The sequence below is a fragment of the Staurois parvus genome, unplaced genomic scaffold (genome assembly GCF_062004578.1).
Source record: "Staurois parvus isolate SC_StPar_1 unplaced genomic scaffold, SC_StPar_1.0 ptg001344l, whole genome shotgun sequence".
NCBI classification, from domain to species: domain Eukaryota; kingdom Metazoa; phylum Chordata; class Amphibia; order Anura; family Ranidae; genus Staurois; species Staurois parvus.
In genome coordinates, this window is record NW_028319140.1 from 516,906 (window position 1) to 534,098 (window position 17,193).

Genomic DNA, 17,193 nt, shown 5'->3' on the forward strand with positions numbered 1-17,193 from the left:
GCGTAACCTGTGATCTATGACACTCGCGGAGCGTAACCTGTGATCTATGAAACTCGCGGAGCGTAACCTGCCATCTATGAAACTCGCGGAGCGTAACCTGCCATCTATGAAACTCGCGGAGCGTAACCTGTGATCTATGACACGCGCGGAGTGTAACCTACGATCTATGACACTCGCGGAGCGTAACCTGCGATCTATGACACTCGCGGAGTGTAACCTACGATCTATGAAACTCGCGGAGCGTAACCTGCGATCTGTGAAACGCATGGACCGTTACCTGCGCTCTATAATAAGCACGCGCGGACCATAACCTGCGATCTATGAAATGCACGCGCGGGCCGCAAACTGCGATCTATGAAATGCACGCGCAGACCGTAACCTGCGATCTATTAAACGCGCGGACCACAACCTGCGATCTATGAAAAGGGACACTTGGTACAGTGCAAACATATAAATGGTCTTTGTAGTCGGTTCCAAAAAGGATTCGTTTTGTTGACATCATTTGCAGTTCTTAAAGGATAAATTCCTCAAAGAATAGTAAATGCACATTATTTTTTTCTAGTTTGCAGGTATAAAATGTGCGTTTATTATTGTTTGTGTTGGGAGATTTGTGAGGTCACTCTGCCTCCCTCTCTTCTCTCCAATGGTTGGATTCCCTCTCACTTTTTGTAGCGGTGATAATGGTCACCGGGTACATAGAGAGCAGGAATCTCAGTGTACATAAGAGGTGATTGTTTATTACTGTTTGTCACGTGTATTGGAGTACCCCCAACAAATTGGGGGGGTCCAGAGGAAAGGCCAAATTGGTAGAAAGCAGTAAGGGCACCACGCCAGTGATTGTAGAGTCCAGAAAAGTTTTTAATTGAATAATTGGTAGAAAAAGACAGCCAACGCGTTTCAGGGGTTCAGACACATCCCATTCATTGGAACCTATATATTATGTAACCTCAGGATGGTCTAGACGCAATAGGATATTGATGATATTTGTATACATAGACTCATGTAATATCCCCAGCAATAAAAACCTGACAGAGGGTCTAACCCTTCCACACTTCATCCAAAACAAAAATAGTTTTGACTTTTAACAGAGTAGAAGAACAGAATTTTGCATGCAGAAACAAAAATGAGGGATCTTCCTTCTATAGTTCATCATTCTAGAAAATCCAGGACGTTTCTGGAGGTAAATCTTCAGTCCCCGGGACAGTCAGAGTATTGGTGGGTCAGTTCTCTGACATTGGCTTGTCCAGGCAGACGAGGGGGACAGCAGGTCAGAGACACTCCGGGATAAAACATTACAATCAACCATGAACTCTATGACCCTCCATGTAGCTATATACAGTAAAGAACCTTCTCCATCCTGCTGACATGGAGACGGAATTGTACAGATCAGCAGATATGACATATGAATTTGATGAGCTGCGGTCTTTGTTGGTCTGAAGGCTTTTGGGGCCCCTGGAGACCATCAACATTTAAATCTGCCATCTGGAGTGCAGTGATGACATAGGGCCCCTCAGATCTCGGGCTCAGCGTCCATACATGTCTCCCATGGGTTCCTGGGCATCCGGGGTAAGGAGATGAGCACCAGGGCGATTCCACAAATGAAGAGCAGAGCGAAGGCGGCACAGGCACAGGCGAAGGACCAGGAGTAGTAATACTCAATCCACACGGTCTCCTTGCTGTCAATCATCCTGTGCACAGACTGCCTGATGACCTCCGCCGAGATGATCATACACAAACCTGCAACACGGAAACCACATGTCAGGGGACTGATCTACAAATCCATATCCTTCCATTGCCCCAGAAGACTCCTGCAGTATGGTGCCGTTTTCTGACTCAAGAGTAATGAGCATTCTTCCCACTGACCCCCAATGTATTCCTCCCACTGACCCCCAATGTATCCCTCTGACCACCAATGTAAGGGAGCATTCTTCCCACTGACCCCCAATGTATTCCTTCCACTGACCACCAATGTAAGGGACATTCTTCCCACTAACCCCCAATGTAAGGGACATTCTTCCCACTGACCCCCAATGTAAGGGACATTCTTCCCACTGATCACCAATGTAAGGGACATTCTTCCCGCTGACCCCCAATGTAAGAGACATTCTTCCCGCTGACCACCAATGTAAGGGACATTCTTCCCGCTGACCCCCAGTGTAAGGGACATTCTTCCCACTCACCCCCAATGTAAGGGACATTCTTCCCGCTGACCACCAATGTAAGGGACATTCTTCCCGCTGATCCCCAATGTAAGGGACATTCTTCCCACTGACCCCCAATGTAAGGGACATTCTTCCCACTGACCTCCAATGTAAGGGACATTCTTCCCACTGACCACCAATGTAAGGGACATTCTTCCCACTGACCCCCCAATGTAAGGGACATTCTTCCCACTGACCACCAATGTAAGGGACATTCTTCCCACTGACCGCCAATGTAAGGGACATTCTTCCCACTGACCGCCAATGTAAGGGACATTCTTCCCACTGACCCCCAATGTAAGGGACATTCTTCCCGCTGACCCCCAATGTAAGGGACATTCTTCCCGCTGACCACCAATGTAAGGGACATTCTTCCCGCTGACCCCCAATGTAAGGGACATTCTTCCCGCTGACCACCAATGTAAGGGACATTCTTCCCACTGATCACCAATGTAAGGGACATTCTTCCCGCTGACCCCCAATGTAAGGGACATTCTTCCCGCTGACCCCCAATGTAAGGGACATTCTTCCCACTGATCACCAATGTAAGGGACATTCTTCCCACTGACCCCCCAATGTAAGGGACATTCTTCCCACTGACCCCCCAATGTAAGGGACATTCTTCTCACTGACCCCCAATGTAAGGGACATTCTTCCCACTGACCCCCAATGTAAGGGATATTCCTCCCAATGACTTGGCTGAAGCAGGGCTCCCCCGAAACCTAAACATGTTTTTTGATGGTTCCTCTGGGATGAGAAGTCTGTATATATGTGTCCAATATAAATGCGCACTGACCTGCGAACACGTAGAAGAGGCCGGCCGGTTTGAGTAGGTAGTCCAGCTTCTCCCTAAAGGACAGCAGGGTGCAGATGGTGCCCATCGTCATGAAGCCGACCCCAATGATGGCGATGGCCGCCGCTGAGATGCTGTATTCTGCAGAGACAGGAGTGGGTGTAAGGAGGGTGTTCCCAGCCCTGACACCTCCATCCACAACCATACAGTCTGCTTTGGGTGGAGTGTGAGGAAAGATCGATGAGTACAAATAAGAATGTGGCGATGAGATGAGGAATCCGGTCCCTGTGATTCTTCTGTCTACTTATATACAGGTCAGACTTTGTATTTCAGGAATAAATACAACATAGCGATCTCCTGTGTATTATATCTTCTATATCCTCGTCTACATTTCTCATTGCGTTGGATTTCTACCCGACCCAGGGGCGGATTGACCATTTGGAAACTCGGTTACTGCCTGAGGGCCCGGGGTCAGTAGGGGGCCCCATGAGATGCCCCTGGTACCTATTTCATAGACTTTTTTGAGTTTGGGCAAGGACACAGGGGCCCCATGATCCCCTGTTGCCCGGGGGCCCCATGAGTTGTCAGTCCGCCCCTGACCCCCCCCCCCTTCATTATGTGTGAGCTTCGGGGATGCTACCCCCAGCATCCATCCACTGGTCAAAATGCCTTGTATCAGAATGAGCTCACTGGCGCCCCCATCCAGACAGTAACCCGCTGCGCCCAGGGCAGCTGCCCCTCCTGCCCACCCCTTGTCCCGGCCCTGGTTGTTGCCCACAATATGAGGAGTGGTGGCAATATTTTTCAGGCTCTAAGAGGAAGATTTGGTATAATTGGTGGAATGTCACTATTGGGCCTCAACTGTGAAGTTACAAAATAACACCATGAAGGTCTATAGTCCTCTTCATACTCATCAGGCAGGTGCAGGGGCGGACTGACAATACATGGGGCCCCCGGGCAATAGGGGATCACGTGGCCCCTGTGTCCTTGCCCAAACTCAAAAAAGCCTATGAAAAAAGTACCAGGGGCATCACATGGGGCCCCCTACTGACCCCGGGCCCTCGGGCAGTGCCCTAGTTTCCAAATGGTCAGTCCGCCCCTGTGCAGGTGTGAGATTTTATACTTCTCAACCCCTAAGCTATGTGACTCTTATGCAGGCCATACACGGATCGAATTCCAAACAAATTTTCCTTAGAAAAAATACATTTGTGCGTTTTCTAATCCGATGGCGCCATCATTGATTTCGAAATTCGACAAACCGAGCCTTTAATTTCACCTCATGTTACTACAGAAAAGAATTTTGTTTTCTTTCCAGGTCACGCTCATTTCTTTTTCAATTACATTTCTTCTATTATTGATTAGAAATTCATTCGTTTTTCAAAACAATTTCCAACATGCCCAATCACTCAAATTCGATGGTCACTCAAAAATCGGCCATTGCTGTGGCCCACTAATGGTGCGAAATTCAAAATGAAAAGTCTTAGAAAAGATTTTTGGAAGAGAAAAGTCTTTTTGAATTCGGCCCGTGCATGGCTGGCTTTAGAATTATTCTACGCGGGTCGAATTCTGAAAGAATTTTCTTTAGAAGTTTCAGTCTTCCAGTCGAATTTCACATGATTAGTGGGCCACAGCAATGGACGATTTTTTAGTGACCATGGAATTTGAGTGATCGGGGACATTGGAATTTTTTTGAAAAAGGAACGAATTTCCAATCAATAATGGGAGAGTCGTGCGAGAAATGTAATCCCAAAAGAAATGAGCGTGAGCTGGAAAGAAAAGAAAATGATTTTCTCTACCAATATGAGGTGAAGTTAGAGGCTCGGTTGGTCAAATATTGAACTCAATGGTGACACCATGGGAATATTATTATTATACAGGATTTATATGGTGCCAACAGTTTACAATATAATAAAAAATGTATAAAATTTCTGATTTTCTAAAGAAAATGTGTTTGAAATTCGACCCTTGTATGGCCTGCATTAGATGGGCAATATGACTCCATCATGTTATTACCGCCCCCTCCGATACAGAGAGGTGGAGCAATTATCACATATACAGCATATTAATCCATAGTAAGCAGACCCCCACCCCCTATGATCATTGCAGCAGGTTAATGATTTTGTTTTGTTCTCCAAGTTCCACTAATCATCAGTTTTTGATTATTTCAGATTTATCTTATTAATTGCTGTGATTGGCCAGCCTTGTGTCCTCAGGATGATACAGGCGCCTGAGTCAAGGGGGAATTCTATTTCAGGAGGCCGTGAGCCCTACAGACCTGATGTGAGGAGCTCAGATGTGCGGACTGTAATGTGTCTTTAAGGACCGATGTTCAGTAATGTGTCCACCAGATGTAGATCTCATAGAGGCTCAGCGTACGTCTGCCATACCTTTCTGAGTGGTGACTTGTAATATCTCCGCGTTTTCTCCAGACGTGAAATGCTTGAAGTAAGAGCAGTTTGTCTCTGAAAGAGATGAGAATGCAGTTCATAGTATTACAATTAATCTATATAGCTCTGACATATACCGCAGTGCTGTACAGAGAACATCGAGCCAGGTACATCAGTCTCTGTACGAGAGGAGCTTACACTCTAATGTCCCCTCCCCCACAGTCCCATCAGTCTCTGTACCAGAGGAGTTTACACTCTAATGTCCCCTCCCCCACAGTCACATCAGTCTCTGTACCTGAGGAGCTTACACTCTAATGTCCCCTCCCCCACAGTCACATCAATCTCTGTACGAGAGGAGCTTACACTCTATTGTCCCCTCCCCCACAGTCACATCAGTCTCTGTACTAGAGGAGCTTACACTCTAATGTCCCCTCCCCCACAGTCACATCAGTCTCTGTACCAGAGGAGCTTACACTCTAATGTCCCCTCCCCCACAGTCCCATCAGTCTCTGTACCAGAGGAGCTTACACTCTAATGTCCCCTCCCCCACAGTCCCATCAGTCTCTGTACCAGAGGAGCTTACACTCTAATGTCCCCTCCCCCACAGCCACACACTATTATACATTTATATAGCTCTGACATATACCGCAGTGCTGTACATAGAACACTGAGCCAGTCCCATCAGTCTCTGTACAGAGGAGCTTACACTCTAATGTCCAATGAGCCTTCCCTCTCCCTCCCCTCCATCAATGAGCCTTCCCTCTCCCTCCCCTCCATCAATGAGCCTTCCCTCTCCCTCCCCTCCATCAATGAGCCTCCCCTCCCCTCCATCAATCAGCCTTCCCTCCCCTCCATCAATCAGCCTTCCCTCCCCTCCATCAATCAGCCTTCCCTCCCCTCCATCAATCAGCCTTCCCTCCCCTCCATCAATCAGCCTTCCCTCCCCTCCATCAATCAGCCTTCCCTCCCCCTCACCTTCATCAATGAGCCTCCCCATCTCCATGTCACTGGTTGGCTGGTTCTCTGTCCTTGAACCACTTTTGGTCTGTTCTGACCACTGCAGTCCGGGAACATCCCACAAGAGCTGCAGTTTGGAGTTGTTCTGACCCAGTCATCCTGACATTACAATTTTTGGTCCTTGTCATAGTCCCTCCAATCCTTACACTTGTCCATTTGTTCTGCTTTCATCACATCAACAGGGAAAACATGTTTACTTGATGCTTACCCCAGTGGCTCCTTACTATTAAATATAATGTGACTGTATTGCTGTCTGCAAATCTACATGGGAGAGAGTCCCTCACCTCCTCTCTGCTTGTCTCCGAGATACATGGGAGAGAGTCCCTCACCTCCTCTCTGCTTGTCTCCGAGATACATGGGAGAGAGTCCCTCACCTCCTCTCTGCTTGTCTCCGAGATACATGGGAGAGAGTCCCTCACCTCCTCTCTGCTTGTCTCCGAGATACATGGGAGAAAGTCCCTCACCTCCTCTCTGCTAGTCTCCGAGATACCTGGGAGAGAGTCCCTCACCTCCTCTCTGCTTGTCTCCGAGATACATGGGAGAGAGTCCCTCACCTCCTCTCTGCTTGTCTCCGAGATACATGGGAGACAGTCCCTCACCTCCTCTCTGCTTGTCTCCGAGATACATGGGAGAGAGTCCCTCACCTCCTCTCTGCTTGTCTCTGAGATACATGGGAGAGAGCCCCTCACCTCCTCTCTGCTTGTCTCCGAGATACATGGGAGAGAGCCCCTCACCTCCTCTCTGCTTGTCTCCGAGATACATGGGAGAGAGCCCCTCACCTCCTCTCTGCTTGTCTCCGAGATACATGGGAGAGAGCCCCTCACCTCCTCTCTGCTTGTCTCCGAGATACATGGGAGAGAGCCCCTCACCTCCTCTCTGCTTGTCTCCGAGATACATGGGAGAGAGTCCCTCACCCCCTTTCTGCTTGTCTCCGAGATACATGGGAGAGAGTCCCTCACCTCCTCTCTGCTAGTCTCCGAGATACATGGGAGAGAGTCCCTCACCTTTTTTTCTCCTTGTTTTTGAGATACATGGGAGAGAGTCCCTCACCTCCTTTCTGCTTGTCTCCGAGATACATGGGAAAGAGTCCCTCACCTCCTCTCTGCTAGTCTCCGAGACACATGGGAGAGAGTCCCTCACCTTCTTTCTCCTTGTTTTTGAGATACATGGGAGAGAGTCCCTCACCTCCTTTCTGCTTGTCTCCGAGATACATGGGAGACAGTCCCTCACCTCCTTTCTGCTTGTCTCTGAGATACATGGAAGAGAGTCCCTCACCTCCTCTCTGCTAGTCTCTGAGATACATGGGAGAGAGTCCCTCACCTCCTCTCTGCTAGTCTCTGAGATACATGGGAGACAGTCCCTCACCCCCTTTCTGCTTGTCTCCGAGATACATGGGAGGGAGCCCCTCACCTCCTCTCTGCTTGTCTCCGAGATACATGGGAGGGAGCCCCTCACCCCCTTTCTGCTTGTTTTCGAGATACATGGGAGGGAGCCCCTCACCTCCTCTCTGCTAGTCTCCGAGATACATGGGATAGAGTCCCTCACCCCCTTTCTGCTTGTTTTTGAGATACATGGGAGAGAGCCCCTCACCTCCTCTCTGCTAGTCTCCGAGATACATGGGATAGAGTCCCTCACCTCCTCTCTGATAGTCTCCGAGATACATGGGATAGAGTCCCTCACCTCCTCTCTGCTAGTCTCCGAGATACATGGGAGAAAGCCCCTCACCTCCTCTCTGCTTGTTTTCGAGATACATGGGAGAGAGTCCCTCACCTCCTCTCTGCTAGTCTCCGAGATACATGTAATAGAGTCCCTCACCTCCTCTCTGCTAGTCTCCGAGATACATGGGAGGGAGCCCCTCACCTCCTCTCTGCTAGTCTCCGAGATACATGGGAGGGAGCCCCTCACCTCCTCTCTGCTAGTCTCCGAGATACATGGGAGAGAGTCCCTCACCTCCTCTCTGCTAGTCTCCGAGATACATGGGAGGGAGCCCCTCACCTCCTCTCTGCTTGTCTCCGAGATACATGGGAGAGAGTCCCTCACCTCCTCTCTGCTTGTCTCCGAGATACATGGGAGAGAGTCCCTCACCTCCTCTCTGCTTGTCTCCGAGATACATGGGAGAGAGTCCCTCACCTCCTCTCTGCTAGTCTCCGAGATACATGGGAGGGAGTCCCTCACCTCCTCTCTGCTAGTCTCCGAGATACATGGGAGAGAGTCCCTCACCTCCTCTCTGCTAGTCTCCGAGATACATGGGAGAGAGTCCCTCACCTCCTCTCTGCTAGTCTCCGAGATACCTGGGAGAGAGTCCCTCACCTCCTCTCTGCTTGTCTCCGAGATACATGGGAGAGAGTCCCTCACCTCCTCTCTGCTTGTCTCCGAGATACATGGGAGACAGTCCCTCACCTCCTCTATGCTTGTCTCCGAGATACATGGGAGAGAGTCCCTCACCTCCTCTCTGCTTGTCTCTGAGATACATGGGAGAGAGCCCCTCACCTCCTCTCTGCTTGTCTCCGAGATACATGGGAGAGAGCCCCTCACCTCCTCTCTGCTTGTCTCCGAGATACATGGGAGAGAGCCCCTCACCTCCTCTCTGCTTGTCTCCGAGATACATGGGAGAGAGCCCCTCACCTCCTCTCTGCTAGTCTCCGAGATACATGGGATAGAGTCCCTCACCTCCTCTCTGATAGTCTCCGAGATACATGGGATAGAGTCCCTCACCTCCTCTCTGCTAGTCTCCGAGATACATGGGAGAAAGCCCCTCACCTCCTCTCTGCTTGTTTTCGAGATACATGGGAGAGAGTCCCTCACCTCCTCTCTGCTAGTCTCCGAGATACATGTAATAGAGTCCCTCACCTCCTCTCTGCTAGTCTCCGAGATACATGGGAGGGAGCCCCTCACCTCCTCTCTGCTAGTCTCCGAGATACATGGGAGAGAGTCCCTCACCTCCTCTCTGCTAGTCTCTGAGATACATGGGAGGGAGCCCCTCACCTCCTCTCTGCTAGTCTCCGAGATACATGGGAGAGAGTCCCTCACCTCCTCTCTGCTAGTCTCCGAGATACATGGGAGGGAGCCCCTCACCTCCTCTCTGCTAGTCTCCGAGATACATGGGAGAGAGTCCCTCACCTCCTCTCTGCTAGTCTCCGAGATACATGGGAGAGAGTCCCTCACCTCCTCTCTGCTAGTCTCCGAGATACATGGGAGAGAGCCCCTCACCTCCTCTCTGCTTGTCTCCGAGATACATGGGAGAGCTCCTCACTTCCTCTCTGCTTGTCTCCGAGATACATGGGAGAGCTCCTCACTTCCTCTCTGCTTGTCTCCGAGATACATGGGAGGGAGTCCCTCACCTCCTCTCTGCTAGTCTCCGAGATACATGGGAGGGAGCCCCTCACCTCCTCTCTGCTAGTCTCCGAGATACATGGAGAGAGTCCCTCACCTCCTTTCTTCTTGTCTCCGAGATGGGAAATGATGCCAAATGTCTTCAGTGGAGACACAAAGTAAAGCTGGGGTGGGTTCGATGTTGAGAGTTGGGTGGTGTTGTAGGTGGTTAGGATCATCTTTGGGGAGATTTACTGAAACTGGAGCACTCAGAATCTGGTGCAGCTGTGCATGGCAGCCAATCAGCTTCTAACTTCAGCTTGTTCAATTAAGTTTTGGCAATAAAACTTGAAAGCTGATTGGTTTCTATGCAGAGCCGCACCAGACCTTGCTCTCTCCACTTCTAGTAAATTCCCCCCTTGTGTTTAAATGTGAACAGGAAGTGAGGAGAAATTGCCCCCCGGCGTAGACACAGCCAGCAGTCACCACATGACACAGGTTCCAGGCCTTCCTTATTTCTTCCACAGCTACAAAGTTTTCGGTGAGACAAATCACTTTTTGACTTTTTCCATCCATGATGTCATTGCCAAGTAATCAGCAGCTTTGTCTCAGTTCCCCGATCTGCCGCATAGAAGCTCCTTGGAATCGGATCATCATTAGGCCCCATCCGTGCCCGGCTGAAAATGATTCGATGTGAGCGATCCCACAGCCAAATTATAGTCACGTCGTACCATTCATCTGCACACTCTTAGACAGGCGGAAGCATCTGATGTGACCTAATTAGTGAACTATAGTATGTGGGGATTTTTGTTTTGGGTGACAGGTTCACTTTAAGAGCTGCACTGATTGACCAACAAATCGCCGATTTTATTACACCAAACAAATTTGTGACGCTGCAGGTCTGTGGCCCCCGAGTCGCCTCTCATACACCCCCCCCCCCCCCATCCTCCTTTGACTAATGCTAACATGATAAAAATAGTCTTTTTATTAGACTCAGGAGGTCTGATCCGGGCCGGAGCATCGCCTCCAACACTCGCAGCATGCTCTGCTCCCAGCAGCTGTCTGATCCCACCACTTTTCCTGCAGCTTTTCTGCTTCATTATTGCGATTGGCGCTCCATGGGCAGCAGAAAACATGGCCTGTCTCATCACATCATGTCACCCTCCGCCGCCCGCTCTCCACTCTCCTGCTCTGTCTTCTCCTCACAATATCTGTAGATTTTCCAGGACAGAGGGAATGGAATGGGAAGATGAGATGGATGTAGGTTATGGTGTTGGGAACATAGAAATGACAGTTCAAGGGATCGGGGAGAAGTGACCGTTCCGGGGAGAAGTGACGGTTCCGGGATTGGGGAGAAGTGACGGTTCAGGGATTTTGGAGAATTGAAGGTTCCGGGATTGGGGAGAAGTGACAGTTCTGGGATTGGGGAGAATTCACTGTTCTGTGATTTGGGAGAATTCACTGTTCTGTGATTGGGGAGAATTGACGGTTCTGTGATTGGGGAGAATTGAAGGTTCCGGGATCGGGGAGAAGTGACGGTTCCGTGATTGGGGAGAAGTGACGGTTCCGTGATCGGGGAGAAGTGACGGTTCCGTGATCGGGGAGAAGTGACGGTTCCGTGATCGGGGAGAAGTGACGGTTCCGTGATCGGGGAGAAGTGACGGTTCCGTGATTGGGGAGAAGTGACAGTTCTGGGATTGGGGAGAATTCACAGTTCTGGGATTGGGGAGAATTCACTGTTCTGTGATTTGGGAGAATTCACTGTTCTGTGATTGGGGAGAATTGACGGTTCTGTGATTGGGGAGAATTGAAGGTTCCGGGATCGGGGAGAAGTGACGGTTCCGTGATCGGGGAGAAGTGACGGTTCCGTGATCGGGGAGAAGTGACGGTTCCGTGATCGGGGAGAAGTGACGGTTCCGTGATCGGGGAGAAGTGACGGTTCCGTGATCGGGGAGACGTGACGGTTCTGGGATCGGGGAGAAGTGACGGTTCCGGGATCGGGGAGAAGTGGCGGTTCAGGGATGGGGGAGAAGTGGCGGTTCAGGGATGGGGGAGAAGTGGCGGTTCAGGGATGGGGGAGAAGTGGCGGTTCAGGGATGGAGGAGAAGTGACAATTCAGGGATGGAGGAGAAGTGGCGGTTCAGGGATGGAGGAGAAGTGACAATTCAGGGATGGAGGAGAAGTGACAGTTCATGGAGAAGGGGAGAAGAGACAATCTGCTTTGGAAGCATAAAGTCACTTATAAAAGTCCCCCCACCTATACCCATCAGGAGGGATATCTTCCCTTCTGAGAAGTGGAATGAAGCCCCTCACAGTTCCTATGGGGTCTCAGGATACTTTTAGAGACCCTGCTTGTCACATATTTTTTATACTTCATTGTATGTTGTAGGCAGGTGCAGTTTACGTTTTCCTCAGCAGATGGCGCCTGTCTGCAGCAGTATTGCAGCTGAAGAGGAAGTCCAGAGGAGCGGTTTCTTCTATGGTACCTGGTTACTGGGGAAACTATCCGATTGGATGCTACCACCCCATGTGACTCTGGCAGCCATTTTGGGTCAGTCAGTGCATATTTAAGGCTCTGTCTCTCTGAGATTGGGACACATTTGTGAGTGGGTAGAGTCTGTTACCCTGCCTGGTAGGGACAGAATTAGCAGCAGGGAATCGTTCTTGATGAGGAGGGAAATCGCATTGGCTTGCAACTTTTCTGAACATCCTCCCGCTTGGGTATGAGACGGCCAAGCCGCACTCTGCCCTTCTTCACAGGCACTGTCAGTCTGGCTGGAACCCACACTTTACATGCTATTGGGACCCGTGAGTGCTCCGGGTTGGACTGTCTTCCCACCATGTTTGTTGTGAACTGTTTACATTGCTCCAACACAAGTTCTTCATATTGCACTTGGACTGTGTATTATTACCACTGCACCAATCTGAACCCCACCTACATGTTCCTTTCCTACCAGACGAACACTTGGGGGTTCAATGTACTGACGCTTGGGGGTCCCAGAACAATGACACCCTGACACTTGGGGGTCCCAGAACAGTGACACCCTGACGCTTGGGGATCCCAGAACAATGACACCCTGACGCTTGGGGGTCCCAGAACAATAACACCCTGACACTTGGGGATCCAGAACAATGACACCCTGACACTTGGGGATCCAGAACAATGACACCCTGACACTTGGGAGTCCAGAACAATTACATCCTGACACTTGGGGGTCCCAGAACAATGACACACTGACACTTGGGGGTCCCAGAACAATGACACCCTGACGCTTGGGGGTCCCAGAACAATGACACCCTGACACTTGGGGGTCCCAGAACAATAACACCCTGACACTTGGGGGTCCCCGTACAATGACATCCTGGCACTTGTGGGTCCCAGAACAATAACACCCTGACACTTGGGGATCCAGAACAATGACACCCTGACACTTGGGGATCCAGAACAATGACACCCTGACACTTGGGGGTCCCAGAACAATAACACCCTGACACTTGGGGGTCCCAGAACAATAACACCCTGACACTTGGGGGTCCCGTACAATGACACCCTGACACTTGGGGGTCCCAGAACAATAACACTCTGGCACTTGGGGATCCAGAACAATGACACCCTGACACTTGGGGATCCAGAACAATGACACCCTGACACTTGGGGATCCAGAACAATGACACCCTGACACTTGGGGGCCCCAGAACAATGACACCCTGACACTTGGGGATCCAGAACAATGACACCCGGACACTTGGGGGCCCCAGAACAATGACACCCTGACACTTTGGGGTCCAGAACAATGACACCTTGACACTTGGGGGTCCCAGAACAATGACACCCTGACACTTGGGGGTCCAGAACAATGACACCCTGACACTTGGGGGTCCCAGAATAATGACACCCTGACACTTGGGGGTGCCAGAATAATGACACCCTGACACTTGGGGATCCAGAACACTGACACTTGGGGGCCCCAGAACAATGACACCCTGACACTTGGAGGTCCAGAACAATGACACCCTGACACTTGGGGGTCCCAGAACAATAACACCCTGACACTTGGGGATCCAGAACAATGACACCCTGACACTTGGGGATCCAGAACAATGACACCCTGACACTTGGGAGTCCAGAACAATTACATCCTGACACTTGGGGGTCCCAGAACAATGACACACTGACACTTGGGGGTCCCAGAACAATGACACCCTGACGCTTGGGGGTCCCAGAACAATGACACCCTGACACTTGGGGGTCCCAGAACAATAACACCCTGACACTTGGGGGTCCCCGTACAATGACATCCTGGCACTTGTGGGTCCCAGAACAATAACACCCTGACACTTGGGGATCCAGAACAATGACACCCTGACACTTGGGGATCCAGAACAATGACACCCTGACACTTGGGGGTCCCAGAACAATAACACCCTGACACTTGGGGGTCCCAGAACAATAACACCCTGACACTTGGGGGTCCCGTACAATGACACCCTGACACTTGGGGGTCCCAGAACAATAACACTCTGGCACTTGGGGATCCAGAACAATGACACCCTGACACTTGGGGATCCAGAACAATGACACCCTGACACTTGGGGATCCAGAACAATGACACCCTGACACTTGGGGGCCCCAGAACAATGACACCCTGACACTTGGGGATCCAGAACAATGACACCCGGACACTTGGGGGCCCCAGAACAATGACACCCTGACACTTTGGGGTCCAGAACAATGACACCTTGACACTTGGGGGTCCCAGAACAATGACACCCTGACACTTGGGGGTCCAGAACAATGACACCCTGACACTTGGGGGTCCCAGAATAATGACACCCTGACACTTGGGGGTGCCAGAATAATGACACCCTGACACTTGGGGATCCAGAACACTGACACTTGGGGGCCCCAGAACAATGACACCCTGACACTTGGAGGTCCAGAACAATGACACCCTGACACTTGGGGGTCCAGAACACACATTTTGTTAGTCCCCTGTGTGCATTGTTGATGTTTCAGAGGGTGACACTGTGTTAGTCGGTGGGGTGCAGAGAAGGGAGTGGGTGAGGTGGCTCTGGGTGGTCAATGAGGTCCTCTCCACTCTCCCTGCATTGCCATCAGCACATAGTTCATGTTCATTAGCAGAATATCACCTTACACCCCCCCCCCCCTCCCCCGCCAGGCTCCCCCATATCAGGAACACCAGCTGCTGAATCTGGGGAATGCTGCTATCCATAGGATTTCCAGACCCCCAGATTAACCCTCGTGGAGCCAGGATAACCACATACATAGCACCGGGTGTGGGGGGATTAGTACCGGCCGGGTGTGGGGGGATTAGTACCGGCCGGGGGTGGGGGGATTAGTACCGGCCGGGGGTGGGGGGATTAGTACCGGCCGGGTGTGGGGGGATTAGTACCGGCCGGGTGTGGGGGGATTAGTACCGGCCGGGGGTGGGGGGATTAGTACCGGCCGGGTGTGGGGGGATTAGTACCGGCCGGCTAGGGATTCCTCTCTGATTACAGAGCCTATAGCCCAGACATACCAACTAATGTCACACTCATTACAGGACGATGTCCAGACGTTGTCACTGCCAACCTGAACCCACCACGTCTGCACCAACCATCCCCGACATCCTGCAAGAGTGACACCTTCCACAGACTGCAACCTTTATCATTACAGCCCGCCTTCAGCTACAGAGAGTGACTGTGCCTAGGCTGAGATGATGTCATCAGTCTGCTACAGGCAAGAGGAGGCATTTCCTCAGTCTCCCCTCCACCAGTGATCAGACTGTACATTGTAACTTTGTAGCCAGTCACAATATTTTCCTTTCCTGGATATTTCCGGAATGTTTCAGTCAGTGTGTGAGTATGCAGTGTGATATTCGTAGACCATCAATGGGGGTAAAATTCCCCAACGCCCAATCTTTATTTGTAGGTTTGTAGGGGTTCCTCCCACTGTGACGATCATCTTCCTCATTCCTCTCTCAAGTGGTAGTCAGACAGCATGCCGCTTCCATCGGAGGCTTTTCACACAGGTTTTCTTCCAATGATCACTTTGTGACTGGTCCTGGTCAGTCCCTGTGAGAGTCGGGCCCCGGGCTCACCCATAGTCAGGGGCCCTGGGCTGGGAGTGGTGAAGCATGTTGGGAGCTCCACATCAGAGTGTATTTATACAACGGAGGACATGGCGGGGCCGATTCTATATTTGTCTTCCCCCCCCCCCCTAGAATCACCTGCCGCTCCTTCTGTGGCCCCCTCAGGGTGGGGCCGCCTCCTTCTACGTAGCCGTCGGTTGGAGCTTCGCACGCTGGGCGCTGCCGCCCTCCTGTCTCTGTCAATCACATGACCCGGCCCGGCAATGACTGAGACAGCTGGACGTTTACGACCCAGAGCACCCCGAACGTGCTGCAAACCTCAACTCGTATTCCGCCTCTTCAATGGAGCCATTTACTGCTGATGGCTATAAATATCCCGGGCGGCTTGTGCCCTGGTGGGGGGGCATCTTACAGGATGGACTCGAAGGGTCCGCAGGATTCGGGATGGACGGGGACCCTCCACAACAAAGATCACCCACATTCCAGATCTGTTCAGTCACCCAGGGTGAGACTTCCTGGAATAAAGACCGCTCACTGCTGCTCTGTCTGCTTGTGCAGGGGGACTGGTCTTGTCTCCGCCCCCTCTTGGTGGTTTAGGTAGTGGGCAGAGCCTGCTTGGTCCCTCCCACAGCTTTGCACTCTGCTTGTGCAGGGGGACTGGTCTTGTCTCCGCCCCCTCTTGGTGGTTTAGAAAGTGGGCAGAGCCTGTTTGGTCCCTCCCACAGCTCTGCACTCTGTGCAGGGGGACTGGTCTTGTCTCCGCCCCCTCCTGTAGTTTTCTGTAGTGGGTGGAGCCTGCTTGGTCCCTCCCACAACTTTGCACTCTGCTTGTGCAGGGGGATTGGTCTTGTCTCTGCCCCCTCTTGTAGGTTTCTGTAGTGGGTGGAGCCTGCTTGGTCCCTCCCACAGCTTTGCACTCTGCTTGTGCAGGGGGATTGGTCTTGTCTCCACCCCCTCTTGTAGGTTTCTGTAGTGGGTGGAGCCTGCTTGGTCCCTCCCACAGCTCTGCACTCTGCTTGTGCAGGGGGACTGGTCTTGTCTCCACCCCCTCCTGTAGTTTTCTGTAGTGGGTGGAGCCTGCTTGGTCCCTCCCACAACTTTGTACTCTGCTTGTGCAGGGGGATTGGTCTTGTCTCTGCCCCCAATCTGTATGTTTTTGTAGTGGGCGGAGCCTGCTGGTCCCTCCCCAGCTCTCTCTGCACAGGTTATGTATGGCACATTGATGATGTCACGGCTACTTTTACAAGGTAATACCTGGGTCTGCAATCGTGTTTATTGCTCACAAAGTAGATTTGTATCCTATTTGCCTATTGAGAAGTATAAATATACATTTCTATATATGAAGGTTTTTGTTCCTGGAGTTCAGCTTTCAAATCCAGTTTTTGTAACCC

The 17,193-nt window shown here is 51.2% G+C and overlaps 1 protein-coding gene across 1 annotated transcript in view; it reads right to left on the minus strand.

Annotated features, from left to right (window-relative positions):
- Positions 1–837: 837 nt before the first annotated feature.
- CACNG1 (calcium voltage-gated channel auxiliary subunit gamma 1) overlaps positions 838–17,193 on the minus strand; it is a 34,693-nt gene continuing 18,337 nt past the window's right edge. Inside the window, exons 2-4 of the mRNA XM_089661466.1 lie at positions 5,382–5,456; positions 2,998–3,135; positions 838–1,737 (exon numbers count right to left, since the gene is read on the minus strand). Coding sequence (XP_089517592.1) covers positions 1,511–1,737; positions 2,998–3,135; positions 5,382–5,456 — 440 coding nt within the window. The 3' untranslated portion in view covers positions 838–1,510. The remainder of the gene's footprint in view (positions 1,738–2,997; positions 3,136–5,381; positions 5,457–17,193) is intronic.